The 24,240-nt window shown below is 36.8% G+C and overlaps 1 protein-coding gene across 17 annotated transcripts in view; it reads left to right on the top strand.

Moving 5' to 3' along the window:
• The window catches only part of KHDRBS2 (KH RNA binding domain containing, signal transduction associated 2), a 299,809-nt gene that overhangs the window by 230,256 nt on the left and 45,313 nt on the right, over positions 1-24,240 (top strand). For all 17 annotated transcript variants that reach the window (XR_001863635.1, XR_001863645.1, XR_001863632.1 and 14 more), the window contains exons 7-8: positions 9,603-9,685; positions 22,881-22,939. Coding sequence is in view for 1 of the 17 variants with exons in the window: in XM_008637626.2 (XP_008635848.1) it covers positions 9,603-9,685; positions 22,881-22,939 (142 nt within the window). In the remaining 16 variants the exon portion in view is untranslated. The remainder of the gene's footprint in view (positions 1-9,602; positions 9,686-22,880; positions 22,940-24,240) is intronic.

Below are 24,240 nucleotides of genomic sequence, written 5' to 3' on the forward strand. Positions count from 1 at the left end.
TTCCTTTAGAAGGCTTTCACTTTAGGATACTTAGTAGTAGTATTTAACAATCTTGATCCACTACAGTCAAAGACAACCAGACATCTTTTGCAGTACAGCCATTTCCTGGACCCTATTTGTGAAGACAAGGATCTGTATGAGGTTTTTATGAAGATTTGGGGGTCCTTGCTGGTTGCTGTGCTGTCTGCTGACCAGTATATCTCTGCCTATGTCAGGGTTGCATTGACTTTGAATCTTTATATTAGAGTAATTTGTAAAAGAAAATGAAAGAATATAACACAGACATTGGAGAACACTGACAAGACTGAGTTGTGAGAAAGCATTTCATTGGTGCAGTGAGATATATTTAGTCATATAGGATAAAGTTAGCAGAGGTGTCTGACGCAAAGATCTATTAGGCTGTCAGACAGTCTCCCAAGAGAAATGGTGGAATCCCTACTCCTAGCAATATTTAGCATTTGATTAGAGAAAGCACTAAAAAATGTGCTGAAAGGAGCAATCATGTTTGACAGGAGTTTCTAATAGATGATCTGTTCTTTCCCATCCCCAGTTTCTCTAATTGCGTGCTCAAACTCGAGGGAATAACAATTTAAAGTCTACCTTTAAATATCTCAATAAGTATTAACTACTCTTTACTGTTTTGCTCATTCTTATATTCACAAATGAGATGTCCCATTGTATTCTGCATGTTTTCTTTTAATTATACCTGGCCTTTATGAATAATTCCTGTACAAGATTGTGCTAATTGAGTTCACTCTTCTTACATATTTTTAAAATCCAAGAATAAAAGACTGCAGTACCTTTAATCCTTGCTAAATTGTACTTCTCTATTGGACAGTATCTGTTAGAAAATTAAATATTACTTTTAAGAACATGCTGTGAGTAGGTACTTTGGATTTTACTCCTTTACAGTACACAGGATCAAGAAGAATTTTCAGGAACATTTTTGTTCAAATGTGATTAGCAGCAGTGCAGACATGCAAGCAACATTTGTATAATAAGATTAATCATTGTCATAAGCAGAAAAAACAATGAGGTCATCTCTTCTGCAAGTGGTATTGACTAAAAATATAGTTTCTGTAGTGACTGATTTTCATAACTTTTAAATGCTAATTATTTTTTTCACAGTAAATTTCATTGCATCAGCACTTAAAAACTGAATACAAAGAAAAGTTTAATCAATTCAAACATACATATATATATATATATATTTTTAACACATTATTCAGGTTACAGCTTAAAAAATATAATCAAAGGTTATCATGGTACTGGCAGAATACTGTTTAGCTGTAAGGCTTGAACCGATGCTAAATAAGAGGTAGCATTGTTATGCTTTCTAAATACTCCTATATGGTCTTTTATAAGATAAGAAAAATTATTGGAAGAGTTAAAATGTTTATGTATGGACTCAAAAATTATGCAAAATTCATAAATCCCATACAGAAGACAATTTAGAATTCATTGTCCAAATTTATTTTTAAAAATATTTTTCTATAAAATTAGATTACAGAAAATATGTGACGAACTCAAATTGTAACAATCTAGACATTTGGAATTTGATTAAGCAAGGGCTTAATCAAATTTATGACAAAGGTATGGGGTGTCTTCCAAATATTAGGATATAATGATTCCAACATAAGAATGCCCGAACACTGATCTAGACCGGCTTCAGGATTAATAAATAAATAAATCTTTATTTGCCTTGGGTTTTGAGCACTTGAAGATTTGTTAACTGTTAGGTATTACTAATTCATGGAATCCTTAATGGTTAAATATATTTAAATAGAGGATAAAAGTGGATCAAAAACAATAGGATTGCACAAAGAATTAACCTACGTATTTTCTTTTCTTGACATAAAAAATGTAAGGTTATTTTTGTGGAGCTTTTATTTCTTCAGTGCTGCAGTAAAATTGTATAGCTGTTAATCATCATGACTCCTGCAAGTCTTTTCTTTAGGGAATTCTGTAAATTTGGAGACATAGGCAGCTTATAAAATTTGAGGATGTATTTACTAGAGCACAGTATCTTGCATTTGGCCAGGTTGTATTAGCCTACTTCCAGCATTAATAATACTTCATAGTGAAATTGGGTTTAAAATTAAATGCAGTTTAAGGTCCTGTAAAGCACCTATGAAAGCATTTCTGCTCTTTGCTAGTACCGCAGCATTTACTTGAACATTTAAAAGCTCTGACATGGACTATCCACTTTTCAAGGGCTTGAAAATAAAAAGTAAAATTTCTTGGAATTCCCAGCCATTCAAGGCCTAGAAATATCATTTCCTAGTATTACAGAGTTTATTTAACATATAAGACATTGTGTCTAGCAAGTCAAAGCACAGTGAGATGCTTTAAACCATCGGTAAGTTACTAAACTTGGGCAGAAGAGTTGTCACTGTTTAGTAGATATTTGTAATTATTTCTCTGTCTCTGATTCACTAAATCCTACTGCTCCGTGGACAGATCTTATGCCAGCTCCATCTATTGCTCTCTATCTACAGCTGGGGGAGCATCAGAATGCACAAGAGGTTCACCATCTGCTTTGCTGGAAATTTTGCAGGGAAATATTAGCTATGATAAAGATACTAAAACCAGTAGTGAGTGTATTGCAGCCCATCCTCCCTTGGCAGCCAAAGGCTGCTTTCTACTCTATTCATTTCAGTTCACAGGAAAAAGAAATCTTTCATTTAAATGACATTTATGTGATAGAATGTCACCAGTGCAACTTGCTACTGTAATATATTATCATTCAAGTACTATGTAAAGCAGTACACATCATCAGTAAAAATAGCAGTTAAAAAACCCTTTCTTCAGGAATCTCAGAGTCACAGACAAATGCAAAAATGCATCTTGCTGCAAATACACAAAGAAGATAACGTTGGATTATTTTTCATCTCCACTTGCTGCTTATTACTAAAGTAGGTAATTTTATTGATACTAGAAGAAAGATGTTTCTGCAAGACATTCCTGTGGAGTGGGAACTGAGTAAAGGATCGTTGCACTGGTTAGGATGCCGTTCCATAGGGAGAGGCAACAAGAAAAGCGTCACAAGTAAATGGGAGAGGAAAGGGTTTCAGAGTCAGTGATAGCAAAGTTAGGGGAAAGTGCAAGAAGTTAAATGGGTGTAAGCAGCAGTTGATTGTACAGAGCTTTGACACGTGGATTGGAAGTTTCAATGTGGCTTCATGAGCGTAAGAGAGCAAACAGAAGGATTTGAAGAAAGATGTTAATCGGATGAATGCTGGAGTATAATAATTGCAAGAGCAAATTGTGCTGTACTCTAGTCTGGCAAATATGGAAGGAGTAAGAAAAGTCTCTGATTTGATTTTCTTTTACTTTTTCATTCTGTTCTGATTTTCAGTGCACCAAAACGTATTTTAAGTGTTATTCATTCATTTTGAATTTAGTTGAAAAAATACAAAAAAAAATAGGAAAGAAATTAAGCCTACATTTAGGATAACACACAGCAATTTTTTGAAAGTATTTGAGATTCTGTTTTACTGTGCCTGCTTTGGCACTGCACAGCTATTTGCTTTCATGTCCTCTGCCCTGTCTTTATCTGGGTAGTAAACTTGTTCAATTTCACTCATTCTTACTGCCTTAATTGTTCAGAATGAGGTTTATTTAAACCATTGAAATATGAGGACATGAATGTTCTCTGCTTTGAATTTGTAAAATTGCCATGACTGTGATTATACTGAAACTTAAATTATACTTCTATGAGCATATGTAAATTTTTCCTCTCTTTATGTTTTACCAGTCATTTATTAAGGTGGTTCCCATTGCTGGTGTGAAGAAGACTGATCTTGTTAAGAGGTCGAGTGTGTTGAGACAACTTCATTGGTTCTAGCGAGCTTGTCTGCTCTGGGTTGTGTCGTCACTGTAGACTCTAGTTCATACATTGCATTTATGAAGTCCCTAACATAGAGCTCTGATTTTTCAATTGTTTGGTATTCCCATTTTAATTTCAGCATTATTTTTTTTATTATTACTACTAATTATAATTTTGACAGATATTGTGCCACTCTACTTATTGTTTAGTTCATCTTCAAAATGCTTGGTAAATCTTCAACTGACCCTGGAGGTATAGTTGAAGGATCCATGGCCATCTATAATAATAAGTGTATGTACTTACAGAATAATTTAGTCAGAATTTCAGTTTCCAAATATAAATTACAATTTTGGGAACCCTTGCTCAGCAGCAAACTAACTTCCCAGGTACTTCAGTGAGATTTATCTGCTCTAACTACAGGTTTTCAACACTGAACAATCCAAATATTAAGTAATTACTATTTTTACTCCTCTTTGTAATTGGTAGAATAAAATTTCTATTTTTTCTAAATTATATAAAATTAATACACAGAAATGTGTTCCTCTGCATCTACTTAGAGCTGCCCCCCCACCTTAGAATCATAAAATCACAGAATGGTTGGGTTGGAAGGGCCCTTAAACATCATCTTGTTCCAAACCCCCTGCCATGGCCTGGGACACCTCCCACTAGACCAGGTTGCTCAGAGCCCCATCCAGCTGGACCTTGAACATTTCCAGGCACAGGACATCCACAGCTTCTCTGGGCAACTAGAGCCTTACCAACTGCTTAATATGCTATTCTCCCTTGACCTGTCACTTACATGTCCTTGTAAAAAGTCCCTCTCCAGCTTTTTTGGGGGCCCCTTTAAGGTACTGGAAGGTGCTCTAAGGTCTTCCCAGAGCCTTCTCCAGGATGAACAACTCTAGCTCTTTCAGCCTGTCTTCATAGCAGAAGGGCTCCAGCCTTCTGATCATCTTGGTGGCCTCCTCTGGACTCACTCCAACAGGTCCATGTCCTTCTTATGTTGGGGACCCCAGAACTAGATGCAGTACTCCAGGTGAGGTCTTACAAGGATGAAAGGGTAGGGCAGAATCCCCTCCCTCACCCTGCTGGCCGCACTGTTTTTGATGCAGCCCAGGATGTGTTTGGCTTTCTGGCTCCAAGAACACATTGCTGGCTCATGTGGAGCTCCTTATCAACCAGCACATCCAAATTCTTTCCCTTAGGACTGTTCTCAATATGAGCAATAAATTCCTCCAAATTACAAACTAGCTTGCTTAACTTAAGATCAGTTATCTAAATCTAACACATCCGTCCTGGGCTCCCTTTATAGTCATTGGAAAGAAAGTTCTCATTTAAAGAGCAATTCAACTTGTTTTCAAATATGTGTCAATAGTATGAATTATCCTCTAAAAATATTTTATGTTTACCCTGTGAGTCTTATGGGAATCTACTCTAGCTTAGTGGTAGATGACTGGCTTTTAGCTTTCTAAGCTAAGGTGATGTGGATGTGTGAGAAAGCACAGACAGATGTGGCCAAGTCACAGCAGAAAAGAGAGTGAGACAGCAGCATAGAAGCAAGGTGAAGAAAACTGAAAATGTGCAAAGGTCCCTCAACTGCTTTTACTAAAGAGGTACAGCTAGAGGGGGATATTTATACCTTCACCTTCACTGAGGTACAGGACTAAGTTTTGTGTACTGCAGGATGCAGCTAATGAGAAGGGCTATTCTGTTTCTCTGACTGAAGGTATTTTTCATGTGCACGTGTTTGCCAACTGAAACACTGAATTGCATAACTCACTTTATTTTTGACTTACTGTTGTTTGTGTTTGGTTTTTTCTTTTTTAAAGTCTAGATATTTTGCAGTTTGCTACTTTAGAAAGAGTTGGGCTATTTTCTGTAAAAAACAAATCAGTTTCAACTCTCTTACAATCTATTTTATCATGTATTATGAGGACATACATAAAATATTGTGAGTAGGGCAGTTTTCATTAGAAGTATTAGATTTATTTTCCTTCTTGGTTTCACAGAGTTGAAACCTACCATTTTTCAGAGCATGCTGTGAAAATGCTATTTTCTAAGGCTATTCAGAGAAGAGGTGGTTTAAACTTGGTGCATTAGAGTGTGGGCTGTTATTGTTTGAAACAGGGTCTTAACACTAAGAAGGAAATTCATGTTTAAAGAGATCTGATTGCATTATTTATGATACCCTTGTAAGTAATGATACTTAAAATTTTGTTTGTATTTCTAATGTCTTTTCTGGCATCTGAAAATGGAAGAGGATTTGAGTAAATCTAAATAAATAAAAGAAATTCTTCTCAATAGTCTCTTGAGTGTTGAATCAAATTGGTACTTAACTGTTTCTCGGGTAGTAGAATATAAGCCTTTTTTCAATTATGTCCCTTTTTGCTTCTACATCCCTTTTCCCCCTGACTATAATTTTCGTTACCAGTAGTAGAGTAGGGAGTATTTCCTCCTGAAGTGAGTCTTATAAATGCTAATTTCAGATGCTGTTGTGAGATTCTCCTAAGAGTTTTTCCAGTCTTCCCTTTGTGGGGAGAGACTAGTAAATACTTAAATAAGCTCATTTTCAAATCAGTCTTTTTTTGAATTGAGTTCTATTTTAAATTTTTACTTTTCAGCTTTTTTTGTTATTATTTTTCAGCTCTAAACAATACCAAAGCTCCTCAAAATCATCCATAATTGTTAATGAACATTCTTAGTGCCACTGCAGCTTCAAATGTGTATTTCTGTTCTTTTATCTCCCATCCAAGATGTATCATTGTAGGGCCAGAGCAAATCCTAGTCTATGGAAGACTCACTGTCCTTTCCCTTGACACAAAGTAAAAAGGTTTTGTTGGGGTTTTTTTTTTATGTTTTGGAAAGTTGTTTTATTGAGAAATACCTGAGGTAAAGGTAGCCAGGCTCAAAAACCTAGCCTAGAAGTGGCTATCAGTTTGACTTTGAATATTTCTAATAATTCCCCACTGCATATTTTCCAGTTCATTGCAGTAGGCTTTTTCTTCTGAATGGTGGTGGCAGTTACCATGGGTCAAAAAGACTTCTACACAGGAAAAGTTTGTTTGTTTGTTTGTTTTTTATAGAAGCACTAATAGACCTAGAAAGTGCATGAAGTGCTGAGTCTAGTGCTGAGTGAAAAATTACACTGCATTTAGGGTTCTGGGTTCTTAGGGTTCTTAGGTTACACTGGGTTCTGGCCTCTGGATTTATACAGGACTGCTTTTGGAACACCATTCTCATCACACAGAGCAGAGTATGTGAATTTGGACACCCTTGGACTCAACAGGGTCTAGGTGGGAGCTGGGTGTTTCATCTCTCAAAGTGCCTATCCAAGAAATATTTTCAAACATTAAAGTTGTAGGTTCTGGGGAGTTGAAGGTTAAAGAGGAGAAAACTGCTCAGTGAGCTTAAGACACTTTGAGGATGTGAAAGGAGCTATTTTGGGTCTCAGTTCTAGATGCTTAAAGGCATGGTGGGTATCTGGGTACTATACATCATATTAAACTTTCAGTAAACTCTGGTGTGTGCCTTACACAAAGACATCACCTGTAGGATTAGAAGGTAATTTTCATACACGTTGAAACAAACAAAAGAACATTATCCAGAAAATAGTTGTTCTTTATTAAAGGTACGTTGTGCTTTTTTACTTTATTTTCCAACCATTTGACTTGAATCTTTTGCACTGTATTGACCTGCTCTGAGCCTTTAGGGAGGCTGTTAAAATCTGTAACGTGAACCCACGGTGGTGTCAAATACTAACAAGTGTTCTCTGCCCTGCTGATGCTGAACGTTGATCCACCTCAGGCATCAAGAAACTGAGAGAGCTAATTTGTAATTGTTGCCTTTCCATTTCTCTCAGATGGTTGGGTGTGCAGGCTGAAATGTCTGTCCTCTAGCTATTCGACTTTATATAGGAACTCCCATCACCCTCATCTTCACAGGGATCCCACCCAGTAGCATACTAATCAGTGTGACTAACATGTCTCCTGGGGTGCATTGTTCCTCTTATCCTGTCCCCAGAAGCAAGATTGTGTATTTAGCTATATGTTAAATATATCACTGTCATCTACAGGGATATGTTTTTAGCTGTACTTTTTGCTATGAGTTTATAGTAATGAAGACAAGTCAAAACAGTGCACTACCACCCAAAATGGAAGATGATGGAGTTGTGCGGACTTCAGGTTCTGGGAGAGGAGATTCCCAGTTCCAAAATGGACACTCTCTTCTGCCCAGAAGGGCTTTCCCTTACTACAGCTGACACAGTCTGAGAAGTGAAGTCACTGTCCAGAGTCCTGTCCTTCCTTCAGGACTTAAAGCACCACAGGGATGCAATCTCCCACCAGGAATCCACTTACCCTCACTGCTGGGTAGCCCAGAGGAACAGGCAAATTTAATATGCTTGACCTAAGGGGACAGACCTGAATGCTTCCTCCATAGAATGTTTTCTTGAATTTAGGAGTGCCAGTGAAGTCTTCTTCAATACTGCTAGGGAGTTTAACTAGCAGAAATAATGAAGTACCAAACTAACACTGTACTTTGGGTGGTTATGGTAGTGTACTGGACTGATTGTTTATTGGACTGCTGTTATTTCAGAGCTGCCTCATGCCATCCCTTTTCCCCTCAAGCTGACTAAACTTTGCATAGCTTGTGGGGGGAAAAGATTGCCTTTTGCTGTTACTAATAATTGAGTCAAAGATGTTTAAATCCCCTATTTCCTTTAGCATTTCCCTTAACAGTTATCCCTTCCTTGTGAAAACAAAATGTTTCTTTCCAATTTAACTAAAGATACTGGCTACCAAAAATCATAAAGAAAGAAAAAGAAAGAGTTTCCATACTGCATTTCTTACCTACTCTGGTGTCCTGTCATATGAAAAGAGCATATCAAAAATCATCCCTTGGATTTTATCTTTACTTATTTGCTGTGTAGTTCCTGAGCATTCTTTGGTTCAGAGACAGCTACAATGGATCACAATTGCCCATGGCTCCTTCAGTGGAAAGTTCAGGCATGAGATGAGCTGAATGACCTTCTGAAGACACTTGTGTCCCTCTAGCTTAGGCAAACAGAGCATCTGTCTGAGCCCTTCAGTGAGGACCTTAAGTTAGATGGGAGGAACCTGTACTAAAGTGTTGGTTAATTTGTCACAGAAAAGCATGCCTTTAAAAGGAGTAGGATGCTCAGTGAAAGTAAAGGGGCTTACTCTGCGTTATTTATAAAAATCATATGCTTGATATTTATAGAAATCACTTCCTTGATTGATTGATTGATTGATATTGTTTCTTATAGGGTGCTGTGGGGTTTTTTGTTCTGTTTTGTTTTGTTTGTTGCTTTGCATTTTTTAGTAGACTGAATACTGAGGTTTTATCACATCACCCTTCTTAATAGTGTAGAACAGTCAATATATTTGACCTGCCATTTGTTCATTTCACCTGTAGGTATTTATAGAACCATTTATGTAACAAACTGCTAGGAAATTGTTGGTTTTATTATCATTCATCAGTATTCTACACAGATCCCACTGAAGCACTGTGGTTTGGACAATGCACCACAGTTTATCAGTGAATAGGCTGAGTTCTTAAATGAGTGACTGATTTCTTTACTCTTGCAATGTACAGGTTGTTCTTCACGACTCACAGTTCTCTTCAGCTGTCTGTGTGTTTCACATTATCATGGGCAAACATGCCATGCATGTGTTGATGCAATTTATTTTTACAGCTTGATAATATGCTTTGATTTATCATTCTTCTAAGCTGTGGTGTTCTGTTTTCCCCTTAGGGATACGATGATGGATATGGAGGTGAATATGATGATCCAAGCTATGAGGCATATGATAACAGTTATGCCACACAAACACAAAGGTAAGCATTTGTACTTTTACATTATTTCTCCAAGTACACTTTTTTCTCTTAGTTTTTCATGTAAATTTACTGGCTTCTTCTGCACATTAAATTTTACAAAATCTCATAGTACTTCAGAAAGCTATCAAAAAGTAATAGTGACGGTCAGAGTTTATATACAGAGATTCAGATGAAGCAAAAATGAAAGCAACTGTGCTTTTAAAATTGGTGCAAATTAAGTGTATTTTTTTCTTACAAGCGATTACACCATTTTCTTATTTGATGTTATTCTGAACTTGTTTGTCCCGTTTTTTTATCCTTTACTGTTGATAAGTTGTGAAGGGCATTTCATACCTATGGCTTTTACAATGTCTTGGGGGAAAAAACAGAAGGAAATTTTAAAAAAATAGTTGTGAAGGTGGATACCGGTTCCTGGTTGGCATCCACCATCAAGGTAAACTACAGAAAGGAATTGCATGCCAGAAGTAAGGCTGAAACTATCTGTTTTCTAACAGTTACTTTCTAAGCAACTCTCAGAATTGATAAGTTTGGAAATTTATTTTTTGCCCTTATGATGTGGAATAATAGGAAAAAGCTACATTCACATCTTATATTGATTTGTGTAACTAAGATGAGGCAACAAAAATGATCCCTTCTTTATATACATACACCTCACACGCTCATCCATTAATTTGACAGTTGGAGAATGTTTATTAAGTATGGGAATGGCATCTTTTTCACAGTTAAGCTAAAGGAGAAAAGGGTCCTTCAGCCAAATATTCAGAAAGTGCTCTTATGCATTGCTGAAAGTACTGCTTGGGTTGTGGGAAGGCAAATGAAATTTTAACAGGAAAAGACAGATTTTGACCGAGTTAGTGTGATTATCACTGAGCAAGAAAGCGATGTATACATACAGAGTTCTGTACTCCAAAGCCAGAGGACCTTAAACTTGCTTTTTTTGTTTAGCCATCTTTTTCATTGAATGTTTTGCTGATGAAAATGTCTGTAAGAATTACGTTCAGCTCCAGAACTGCTGTAGTGAGTGGTACTTCGGTGGATAAAAAATACTTCATAAGTATTTTTATATCCAGTGAAGTATATTTAAAAGGATTTGTCGCACCTAAATATGAACCCCATCAAGTATACTTTAACACTTTCAAGTAATTATACATTACTAGCTGAGCCCATCATATCATTGTGTAGGTAGGTATTCGTGTTGTCAAATGTACTTCAACCTTTTTAAAAAAACTCAGCTCATTTTTTGCTACAAGAGTGAATTGTCACAGGAGATATTACTTCTGATGTAAAAACAGTAATTAGTTGGAAATCTCTTGCTATGACATTGCTTTATATCATCTGAATTAACCTGTAATTTCTTTGCAAGTTGATGTCCCAGGCAACTAAATGACAAATATATCAACTTTATGAGGAGTGTATTACAATGCAACTAGAACTAGCAGTGATAATTTGATGTAAGAAAGAAAATTTATAGTCACATAATTTAGTCAATTAAACAGCTATTAAGCTTAGTCATCAGATACGTTTTCTACTAATTTGAGCTACCTCCAGGATACCTAGTCTGTATAAAATCTGCAGCTAAAACATTTTCTTTTGAAATATATGACAGGACATGTGGTCATACTTACCCATGTTGAGTGGCACTTAATGCCTCAAGTAGACTATTGATTTCAAAGAGAGCACTTCCAGAACTACGCACTTCTCATTTCAAAAATTTAAAGAACAAATGGACCATTAGATACATAATTTGTATTTTGTCCCCTCATCGGCCATTTAGCTTCATAGAAATGCCTGCCTACTAAGCCAAAAATAAAAATAATAATAGTATATAATGAAATATATTGTACCAATATATGTACCCAAAATATTTGGTTAGATGTGTATTTAAGAATGTTTTCTCCAGGTCTCAGATCTTGCTTAATAGTATGCTCCAGTCATATGAGCAAGACATAACAAGTGCACACCTAACAAAGAAGACTAGTAGTACTGCTTCAAAGTACTTATTCCTCTCATCCGGTGTCTGATTTAGAGGAAGAAAATTAACAAAAACTTGCCGACAAGTGCTCAGCCAGAAAATTATCATTGCTTCCCTCTGCAGGGATTGATTAAACTTCTAAAGCATGAGATAAGAAGAAATTGTAGTTAGTGGCTTAATACAGAGTACCAAGATTTCTATTCGTTTTCTATCCCATTGGTTTTTATGACTTATTAAGGAATCAATGTGGAAATTCTTAGAGATGGGACATGCTCTTGTCTGACTGTCTGTCTCACTGTGCATGTTGGCCAAGCCTTATTCTCTTCATTGCTTCAAAAAGAAGAATGTGTTGGGGTGGAGGGTCATGAACAGACAGGTGGGTGTCCTGAGCTCAGGCTGAATTCAGTTTGCTTTAGAGCAAAGCTCATAGTAAGTCATGCCTTGTTCCCTGCTCAGCCCATGCACAGAGTGAAGATAGAGTTTGGGCAACTTGCCACCACCACCCCTGTTACCCCTGCCTTTGTCTTCCATATCTTGTCTACTTCCCATTTGCCAGAGTCTTTCTGCCCATATATATTTCGTTTTGGGGGCCCTAGTCCTTTGTTGTCCAAGAGGTCTGATTTAGAATTTTGCAAACCAAGCTCTGCCAACAGCAGGGAAAATGAGCACAGTATTGACATGCACAGTGCTACAACATGGGATTATGGTTTCGTACAAGGAGCACCAAAAATACCAATTCCCAAGACCATTCGGATGCTGTTCTTTAGTGCATAACTATCTAAAAGTTTGTACTAAAAGTCAGGGATGGTGTTGCAGGACCAACAGTGCATTTTCTCCTTCTCTAGTGGAGTTCCCTAATGAACTTCTCCAGACAGAAGATGCTGTCCTTCATGACAGCAGTCTGATTTTTAGGCTGAAACTAGGGGGATGGGGTCACTTGTGGAAGAGGCATGACAGAGTCTCAGAATCAGGCTGGAATGAAAGCCACAGTAAGCCTGCGTGTCTGAACAAACTAAGAGGCATCTCAAGCACACTTTGAAATGGACACAAGAAGCAAACTGAAGAAAGAGAAAAGCAGGACTTTACCTATGGTAAGAGCCACCTGTACCTTATCAAGCTGGGGAGGCTTATTTTAGAAATAAGAGAATTATGAGTTGTGACAAATACGGTCTATATTGCATGGAGGTATGTCTTGCTTGAAGTAGCAGAAGATGTACAGCCACCTTTTCCCTCCTCATGTTCCTGTCCCATAATAACAACCCAGAAGACGAGGTGGAACCTCAAGACAGATTTAAACGAAGAGCCACCTGTCCTTCCCAACTGAGTCTGTAAGCAGGATTTACAGGATTCTGTGAAAGACTACACATTTTCTGAGGACGTTTAGAAACCCTGCTCATTTTAGAAATTTGTTCATTTGGACGTCAAAATACAGTTTTTAAGGTAATTGCAACAAATGCTTTGTCCAATACCAAAGAGAACAAGGAAACAACCATTTCAGTGGGCAGGAGAAGACACCAGATCTTACATACTTCCCATGGGCAATATTGCACTGTAATTTGAATTTCTTGATGAAACCTTGTTTTCCTCTCTCTTCCCCTCCCTTCCATGTAATGTGAAGATGGATCTCAGTGATAAGAATATCTGCCTGTCCAGACACACCAAAAGATATTCAGTAGTTGTTAAGTTCATACACTACTCCCTGTGTACTTGAAAGTCAGGTAGAGCAGACTCAAAACCTTTCTGCCACCAAACCTCTAGTCTGACAACTTTATTTAAAAATATAGGTGTAGTATACAAAATGGTAGAAGTGTCAATTTCCAACTCAGCTGTAGGTAACACAGAAAATGTAGGAGAATCCTTTAAGCTTTCAAAATGTAATACACTTTCTGATTTTCTTACCAGGAACTTCTAAGTCTGTTGAACTATCACCACTCTCCAGGATTCATGGGCTGAGATCACTAGATCACCAGGAGAAAAGGATGCAAAGTTTTGTGAGGAGATGTAGATCAGCCTCTTTGGTTACTCAGAGGTTGTTAGGGATCACACATGCAAAGCGTGGCTAGACTCCTCAGCCAAGACCAACAGAATAATTTGGTGGAAATGGATAATTTGCTGATGAATCAGCTGAGAACCATGATGGCCAACAGAGCCATCTTCAGCTCTGCTACCACATCTGCAGTCATCTCCACTGACCTTTGTGTCTCTGCCAGCACCAGTAGTTTCATTTCAAAGAATGTCTATGTCTCACAGCCAAAAGAGATACCACAGAAACCTGGGACTGACTGGCCGGTCATGGGATGAACCAGGAAGGGTATATTCTCTTTAATCCGCTTGTGCCTAACTTATCCAGCCATATGTAGTGTAAACAATGGTGCCTAACAGTGAAGAGCAAAGGAAGACAATGGTTTTCTGATTAAGCTTAAAATTTGGGTTTGATATTATTTCCCTGTTCCACAATGCCTGGCATGAACACTCATCCATCAATCCATTCTGGTTTTTGTTAACAGGTATATGGTATATTGGCAATGGCTTTCAGGTCTGGTTGCCTGGCTTTTTATTCTGCCTTTTTTCTGTATGGCTTTTGTTAAAAACAGTTCAGCAGCAAAATTAGTTGCCGAGTGTGTTCTTTCTAAAGAAAGAGCTTATAACTCCCACCTTAGGCTGTAAATAGACTTGTAGATATCGGGAAACCCATAACTTACTGACAAGAAGAATAAATAATTCAGTGATAAAAGACAGATGAAAATAGTGCACAACGTTGCTGTTACAGATTCCACTCCACAGCAGTACAGGCCTTGTGATGGCATGTTGTCATCCTTGCTGTGACTGCAAGATGACATAGGTAAAAAGCATTTCTCATGCCTGCCTGTGCTCATCCTCACTAATGACAGTGACCCAGTTTTAGGACCTTGAAGCAATTCTTGGCAAAATATTTACGGTTAATCTTGCAAATAATTTATGTAATGCTATAGGCAGCAGTCCTCTGGACAGACGTTTCATGCTGGTATGCTGATCATTTTGGGCTAATGACTTCTTTTTGGTCTGTCAAACTCCCACTGCAAACCCATCCTGCATCTGCTGAGCTGGCAATCAAACTTCTGCTTCTGATGTAGAATTGCATATTATAGGCCATGTCATCTCCAAATTTCCCCTCTAAGATGTTAATGATAGTACAGAATCTAAACTTTAACATAAAGAAAGATGTCATTAATATATCTGGAATAAATTCTAAGTTCTTACAAGATCTGAAGACTGACAAACATTGTGTTAGATAATTGCTAAAATCTTAGAGGACTGAAGAAGAGAAAAAGAAAAGATGAGAAAGTAACAGAGACACTCAAGTTGGCTGATATCTTTCACCTAACTGAATTGTATTTCATTCAAAAGGTACGATAATACCTAAAGCTGTGCTGTTATGTGCAAAGTCCAGTTGGGTATCTGTTTCTCAATACTAGTAACAGAAGTAAAAGGACAAAAATGCTGCCTATGTCCACTGTGCTGCTGTGGAAAATTATTTTGATGCTATGACCATACCAGTGTAATATTATCCCAGTAACTATGTTTGTAGGAATACCTATCCCTTCAACCTCTAATGGGTGCTACAGTTCTGATGCGCATTCTTCTAATGACTCATACTCACAGAAAATTTCAAGAGTGTATTCAGCCGCTGAAGTTGAGTATATGACAAGTTCTTGATTTTGAAAAGAAACTTTTTTCCCTGGTTATTATTTCTGTTACAAAGTTCATGTTACCTACTCTACAGCTTGTGTTTACAGCTTCTTTTTCTGCAGTATGGACTGCTAGTACAGGAGCTTTAGAGATTACTTACTTATTTCTGATCTGGTATGCAGGAGTACAACATGGACCACAGTTCAGTCCATGTCACTTATGTGGCTTACGGTACAATCACATCAGTGCAGAGCATGCTGCAAAAATATTTAGGAAGAGTATTTTATCCAGTTGTATCTGCAGGAATTATTTACATCAGCAGGATATATTTGCCTGAGCTCCAGTTCATTCTGCTTTATCCTTGTTTGACCTCCAGATATCAAGATATTGTCTGTATATCTGTTTCCAAAGATGAGTTTCTCCAAGCAGTGCTGCAAGTAAAATAACAGACTAGTACACTTGTGAAGACAGCAGTATAAGGTTCAGCTGGGTGTACATGTTCCTTGGTGAACTCCACTCAGAAGTGCCACTGTTTTTGACTACTTGCTTTGTGAAAAGTTCCAGCACATTAGTTGTGAACTACCCATAGTTAAATGAAAGAATTTTGTCCTTAGTTTAAAAACAGTGGTCAGACACGACTGTGAATAACCATTATTGAATTAGTAGATTATCACATAGTTGAATGTTTTGGTGATATAATCAGAGGTTTGCACACTTCTGTCTCACTGTCAAAGTATCACTATGTAGTAAAATACATCGACACATAAATATAGTCCAAGCTGAAATAGGTAGAATGGTTACACTGATTTTTTGCAAACTTAGATATTCATTATTATTTTCTCTACTACTCACTCTTTCACTTTTTAAGCACTGTGCATTGTATCTATACTTTTTCATATTTCATTTTGGCTTTGTGCTTATATCCACCTGTCCGTAAATAAAGATTTCCCTGCTTTTTATTTCCAACCTGTTGAAATCAATCAAGGCAGCAAGCCTAGAATATGACATTTTATGTATTTTCACAGCAATCCACTTATGGCATTCATAATCAGAAACTGTTTTCAAATGCCACTTCTCATTTATTTGATTAAATGAGCAAAGTGGAAGCAAATTTCACTACTCTGAACTGGAGGGAAGTGTCTCCTCTGAAACTGTCTAGGATTCCTAAAATGTTGCATCATTGCCTTTGCCAATACTGTGTCTGCAGACATTTTGTATTATATTCTGAAATAGTCAGTCATAATTCTGTGTCTATAAGAAAATGACTGTGGATTGTAGAATAGGTAAACAGAAATTGCCATGTGAAATTAAATGGCAGATTGGTTTCTATGTCATATTTTGCAAAAAGTTCAGAACCTGAAGTCATCTTGCAATTATGTTGGCTCTGCAATCTTAAGCTTGTATAAATTTACTGCCTTTGTTGTTTATAATATTTTTAAATTCCTATTTTCAGTAGCATAAAATCAAACATACAAAATTGCTGGAGACAGTTGAATCTAGTTTCACTTCAGGCATGTTGTAAGGTACTGAATAAATCCAGGGGTATGGCAATAGAGATATTCTTCTCCGATAAAAATACTGGATACAATCAAAATTGAGCTTTCAGAAAAAGGGAGACTTTATCCACTAAAATGTTCACCATATTATTCCATTAGTTCTAAAGAAGTATTGAGTAAAGGACTATATTTGTGATTTAAGGCTGGATCCTGTAAGTTCCTATATTCAAAAGATTTGTCATCTTCCCTGTAGACATTAAGTGCTCTATTAAGTAAAAATGTTCCAGTAAGTTTCAGATTCCTAGAAGGATTATTTCTTTATTCTCACATTTCCACTATGAGATATTATTTTGTAAAAATTTCATATATTGTAATTCATGTGAATGCAGATCTTGCTCGCCTCTCTTCCAGGCAGAAGTGTACTGCTTTGTGTAAACAGCTTTTCTTTCATGGCCAACTGTATGTTAAATCCTGCTGGCTCCCTCCCTCATGTAGGAGGGAGAAGCTTTACAAACACAGTCTTACATGAAACAACTGCAGCAATGTTAGACTGGATCCTGTTAGCACAGGAACTGAATATTTGATTGTACCAGTTATTGACGTTGGAAGTTGGAAATGCCTAAGATTACTGAACAGAAATTACATAGGAAAAGAAGGAGATAATTGTATATAGACGAGATCAAAGGATCTATTTGAGGATGTGAAAAAGAGACTTGTCTAAAATATTGAATTCCACCTCTAAAATTTTAAGTCCCACTTCTAGGGATTCTTGTGATCTGTCCTGGGCATTAGCTTGACTCAAGAATCTTGTCTAAAGGTAACCATAACTGGGATATATCTCTAAGGAGTGATAAAGGTTCATTTATCTGTACCTCCGTATAGATGCTGATTGCAAACTGACAAAGGCTGGGAATCCCTCCTCAAAGAGCTCCAATCCAAAAACTACAATATTGGTTCACTCTCACATTGTTGAGTGCTACAACACAAAGATGGAAGTATCTCAAATTATTTTACCTCTTCAAAGGCTAGTGTACAAGTTTTTAGCCTATTTCATTATGAGTCTGAACTGTGGAACTTCACTGGCATCAGCTGAATCTCTAGTTTGGACCAATTCATGTATTTCACAGAAGAAGCCTGATTATTATCTAATGGCAGAGTTACAGTTCCAAGGATTTGTCAAAAGCCTCTTTACTAAATTGACCAGCTCTTTCCCAAACATTTCCCAATAAAATATTCTTGTATTATACTAACATATACTCTCCCAGTTTAAAAGTACCATTAGGAAAGGAAAAAAAAATGTATTTGCAGGAAAATGTAATGGCTAAATCTCAGTTAACAGGTCTTGCTCAAAGACTTTCAGTTTCTTAGGATCTTGGAACACGCTTCTGTACAGATTCACGTGTTACTGTTTAAAGAAGATGATCTCTTTCTTGTACCTCTCTGCTTTGGCTTTAGAGAGCCCATTGTATGTCTGCAACCACGTTTGAGAATAAAAGCTTAGATGCATCCTTCACCAAATAAAATCAAAGAACACAAAGAGAGAAAGGAAGAATAAAACAAAACACCACGCACAACGAAAAAGCACAGGGGAACAAGAAGTGCTTCTGTTCTTCAGTTCTTGAAGTGTTCTGCTGCCTTATATTACTGCAGCTGTAAGAGCAGCCAGGGAGCCAGATGGTAATGTTGCTAACCCAGGGTCTCTTGCCAGCAGCTTCCTGCAGGTGCAGGAAGAGATTGGTCAAAGGCTAATGCAGTCTATTCATTAATGTCATGTTTTCCTGTACTTAACCCCACTGACCTCTGAGTGGTGAACATCACACTTCCCTTGGGTAGCTTGTTGACCCAAGAGTCAGGGTTCTGTGGCTTCAATCTTAACACTTTTGTTTGTGGTTCTCAGCCTAAACCACTTTAAAGCACTATTCTCTACAGCCTTTTTGGGCAAAAAGCTGTGTGGCTTCCCATGGGTGTTGACACAGTTAAATTGGAATTCATTTTTTTGCACTAATATAAATTTGAAAAAGTCCCAGTTAACGAGAGGTTAAAAGTCTTTGTTGGCTTTAAAGGTTGCCGTTTAGATACAGTCTCTGTACTTGAGCCTTCGTCATATCATAGGAGCCCTAGATAATAAAGATTGGAAGGCACTAAAGGACCCTTATCTCTCAAAAACAATCATCTTGTGTTGGTTTGAGTTTTGGGGGTTTTTTGGAAACTGAAACAGATCACAGTTTATGGAAACTTTGATTCCAAATCTTTGAAAAGAACATATTCAAAAACATTAACCAAAATGAAAAGTTAAAAAAAAAATAAGCATAAATAGGTAAAGATTATGAAGATTTACAGTATATGTATTATTAATCTCCTTGCCCACAGAATAGGAATTAGGACAGGGTCATATATCTGTGTTGTAAATGTTTCTCATAGAGAAAAATTACATCGATACAAACCCAGTTAAACTGCTTGTAAGATACATACCCCTGTGTATATCAATTTTTCCCTGAGTGCTACATGTAGAAGGTTACTAAAGTGTAAGTCATGGTACATCAAGACCTCTGTGTTTCAGAAATCTGGTGTTAAAGTATAGTGCAGGTAAAAGCTGAGTAGCTGGTAATGAGTTAATCCTTCCTGTCTGCTTTATAAAATGTGTTGCATCCTGCTTTCAGGTGGGTGCATGTACTTTAAGTAAATTACACTTCATGTTGCTTGAAAGTAATGAATGCTAATGACAGATAATGGTGTTTTGTTTCCAATTAGCACTGCCAAAAGAGTCAGAGGTTTCTAGAGCTCATGATCACTATATTTTCCAGGAACAGTCTGAGGACGATAAAATTATATAAACAAGTTTTATTTATGCTGAATGCATTTGCTGATTGCTTCCTTCTCAGTTGGCCATAATGCAAATGAGCTACATCTCTCTGTAGTTCAATAATTTTAAAAATAAACCTCATGTTTGTAAAGCCATAACCTATCACACAATTTTTATAAATATTGCCTATTGTTCACTTGGCTAAAAAACAGAGGAAAATGTTTACAACTAAATGCATATAAATGCATATAATAGATTATAGTGAGTATAATAGATTATGGTGAGTATTCAGAGAGGTTTAAAATAGAGCAGACTAATGGATAAGCAGTTTGGGTCACAAAATACCAGTTTAAGTCTGGTATTTCATAGTAAGAAATAAGTTTTCTTCACTTACATATACTTCAAAACACTTTTTAATATTAGTTGGCAAGGAATTTGAAATGCCGTTTTGGCTCAAATCTATGAAAAAGATGTATTAGGGAAATAAGGAAAAAAGAAGTGTAGGCAAATAAAGTTGGAGAACTTAGATGACAGTCACGTATTGTGTTATGAATTACGTGTTTTCGGGAATGTGTTAAGTATTGTGCTCACAGACAGCAAATACATGGTATGTAACAAATTACTTCCTTTTTATAGATACAATACAGCTTGTTTCTTATTTTTTGATGGTTTCTGTGTTAACCTAGTATTATGTTGATAGTGGATTTCAGTTCGGAATGTTCACTGCAGGATTTTTATCTCACATCCTTATTATCTCTATGATTGTGTGGCTTTTTCTCAAATAAAAATGTACAACAACAATAATGTAGCAATGAATCTCTTACCTGCTCTTGCAAGTCTTTTGTTCTGCTGGATGTTATGTTGATGGGTAATAGCTCAAGGCCCTGATCAGTGACACTGAAAGCAGGACTGCTGTTGATAAGTTACTGGCCTTTGGACTGGCCTCCTTTTAAAGCTAACCTTTGGAAACAGCTGCTTTGGTTTGCAAAAGTGTATCAGGAAGAAATATTAGATCTTATCTGCTGGCAGAAGATGGGAGTTCTTGTGTTTCTTTTCTTTTAACACCACTCACTAGTCCAACACCCTCCTCTACCCAGGAAAGCAGGCAGGGTGCCAAAATGCAGCTTCTAAAATTAGTTTTTCATACGGCTGTCTGCCAGAGCTGGGTGGTATGTCATCTGTCTGTTCTAAACAGTGCAAGTCATTTCTTACATCTCAACTGTGAGTTTTGTAGGTATGACTAGATATATGATTTAACCCTGATGCTGCAGTGCTTTAGTTCACCTTACATAATCCTGTTACTTCATTTAATTGGCTACTAAAATAATTGCAAAATAGTACAGAATGAATATTGTGTTCTACAAATAGAAGATGTATCCTTCTTGTTTGTTTCTTGCACCATTTCAGTGGGAGGGTTTGTATATTTAGATGATTAATTTTCAAGCAACTGAATGGTTTCCATTAGCCAGGAAGTCTCAATAGTGATTGTTTCCTATAGATATTGGCTGGCATTGGGAGGTCTTCAGAAGTGTTAACTTCATTTCATTCATGTTATTCCTATGTCCGTTTTCTGCAACTGCTTTAGCAAATGAATTTCATCTCTCTGAGATACTGACGTCATTGTAATTCATTCACTCACATGAATGACTTCTCACTAAACTCCTGAATTAATGCACAGCGTTATGGTTATATTTTCAGTTCAAAAAAAAAACCCCAAACCAAGCCCATGGATATTTGTAGCTGAAAACTATGAGAGCTGTCCCTAGCCATTCAGGTGATGACATGACCCAAATCAAAACAGCTTGACTGTCAGTTATCAGATACATGCAGTCAGTGTTCTTGAGTGAGACAGAGAACATGAATCATTCTCAGAAATTATTCCAAGAATAGTTATGAATGGCTATTAAGTTCAAGAAATTAAAAATCTAATCACAGACTGTTTGTGAACAAGGTCAAAATTAGGTTAAGAAAATAATTGTTATAGATTGATTGTTTATCTCTATTGCACTTCTGAAATATTTCTACTTGCACTCCACTGTCAACTAAGCTTCTCTCTCAAGTGTAAACTAATATTTTTAAAACAATAGTCCAATATGGAAAATGGCCTGAGCAATAATGTTATAGCACTATTGAGCTGCTTGCCTGCTTCTGTTCATTTTGCAAGTCTGTCTCACACAGTGTCCAAGGAAAAAGAAGCAGAAGTGACAACAGAGATCAACAGAGAAAGTGTTACATTTTCTGCTTGGTTCACTGCAGATTGAAGAAATACAATATAGTGGAGTTCATGGAGTTAGTAGATTTTTCTGGGCAGAGACTGATTCTTGTATGTTTACCTGGTACCTGAGAATAGAAGTAGCCTGATCTTGAATTTGGTACCAGGTACCAAAACACAGTGCAAACTATAAGTAATAATAGCAGTCAAGAAAAAGTGTGAATAATTCCCTTTCCATTTAATTATGTCTCAGAGGTTGAATTTTCTGGATGCCCACTCTACTTAATAGCTGGGAATTGCTGATTATTAGGATGTAACTATTATCTGAAATATTTTGATAACATGTTAATATGACTATACATAATTTTTGAAAACAGTGAAAAAGTGAGTTGAGACTGAATTTTGCACTTCTAGACCCTTGTTTCTTTCAATATGTGTTTTATTGATCACTGTATAAAATTTTCCATGGATGTCCAATAACTACATAAGGAAAAAGGCTGTGGAGAATCAAAAGTTCTCTCTACAGGTAGTGGGAACATGCTTTCTTCTTCAGGATCAAAGCTGGAAACCTGTCTGGTTTTGGTAAAGATAAGTAGTTTACAGGTTCCACACCATACAATACAGTCAGGTTTGTGAAAATAAACTATGCTGAGTTTGATAACGCATAAATGTTTATAATTACAGGCAAATGAGATTAATATCCCTTTTGGCAGTTGAACAACAGTGAATTATACAGTGGTCTTTTTTCAGACCTCATTTTTGCAGATAAAATTTCTCTCCATCTTTGTCACATCTCCTAAGTTTACATATTTAGGACCAAATTTTTTTTATGCTCAGTAGATAAGAAATGTGATGTACTCTATTATAGCTGTTATTGTCACTGATACATTTTCTCATATTTTTAAATATTCACTCTTCCTGAAACTAGCTGGACTATGCTGTCATGTCAAAGTGTTAAAATGCCTTTCATTTTGTGATCTCTGTTTTTGTTTTGAGTTGGTTACCCATGATAATAGTGACATGGCTCTCTGAATCTGTTACAGTGTGCCTGAATATTATGACTATGGTCACGGAACAAGCGAAGAGGCTTATGACAGCTACGGTAAGGTCTATTCTATCTTCAGCAAATGCGTGAAATCCAACAAAAATATCTGTCACTGGCAATTCAGAAATTACTTCCATACACTTTTCTTTATTTCTCTGATTTTACAAAGACCGAACAAAATAGATTTGTGTAACTTTAGGATGAGTTTTGACTTGGGACCAGAAAATTGAACTGATGAATTTCAATCAAAATTACAAAGCAAATTACTCATAGTCACAGGTCAGTTTAACAGCAACAATAAAGTTTCTATTAGTGCTTGAATATCTTTCACAGTGTTAAATTTCAGTTTGCTTGATGTCCTAACAATACTATGCATCTGCTGCTGTCATGTGCATCATTTCAACCAGTAAGGTTTGTGAGATTTTGAAATATAGACTTAATCAAAGTGGAAAGAAGGAGAAGGTGCTGTATCACCATGGGAACCCCTACTGCACCAAGATAAAGGAGTATCTCATGCCACACTAAGCAGTATGAGCAGAGCAAGGGCTGTAGTCTTTGCATTTCCCCACCAAGTCTGTGGGTGAGCTGGCATAGTTCCACTTCCTGGGTACCAGGAGCATGAAAGGAAGAGAAGTGTAGCTCCAATGAGTCCAAACCATTTTCTAGATCTGTTGTTTGCTATTAGTGATATATTTCAATAACTGGAGTCTAGTCCATGTTTTCCTGTTAATAATTATCAGTACATTGTATCATCAGATGGCACAGTGAATCTCACTCTGAGACATTCACTGAAATAACATCAAAGCTGACTACTGTCAGCTTAAAGAGTGACTCTAATATATTCAGCAGAGATGTCATGCCTGATTTACTGCTTCTAAAGTGTCCTAAGTCTACATGGTGACTTCCACAGCACTGTGAAAATGAGAGCTGCTGGAAATGATGCTGCAAGTGAAAGTTACACTAAGGGGTTATATAAGGGTTGCTGCTTGAAATAAATAATTTTATTCATGCAGCTGTGAAGCAAATGTCACTAATGCAAACTTGCAGTTTCCTTTGTATTGGTACAGAAATAGACATTACTGAGACGTTGTCAAAATTATTACATTGCATAATCAGAAATAACTTATTTTTTTGTACAGTCAGTTCTTACAATATATTTGGATGATGCAATGTGCAGTCAAGCGTATTTTCAGTGCTAGGCAAGTAATAATAATAGCTTATCCATATGAATGTGAGTGGTTCAGTTACCCTTTGTTTGTTTCCTTTTTGCACATAGATTTTTAATAGCTGTAGTGGAAGATCCTTCCTCCCGTCTATAGATCCCCTCTCCACTGCTGTCCTGAATGCACTGCTAAGCT

The sequence above is a fragment of the Corvus brachyrhynchos genome, unplaced genomic scaffold (genome assembly GCF_000691975.1).
Source record: "Corvus brachyrhynchos isolate BGI_N302 unplaced genomic scaffold, ASM69197v1 scaffold136, whole genome shotgun sequence".
Lineage (NCBI taxonomy): Eukaryota > Metazoa > Chordata > Aves > Passeriformes > Corvidae > Corvus > Corvus brachyrhynchos.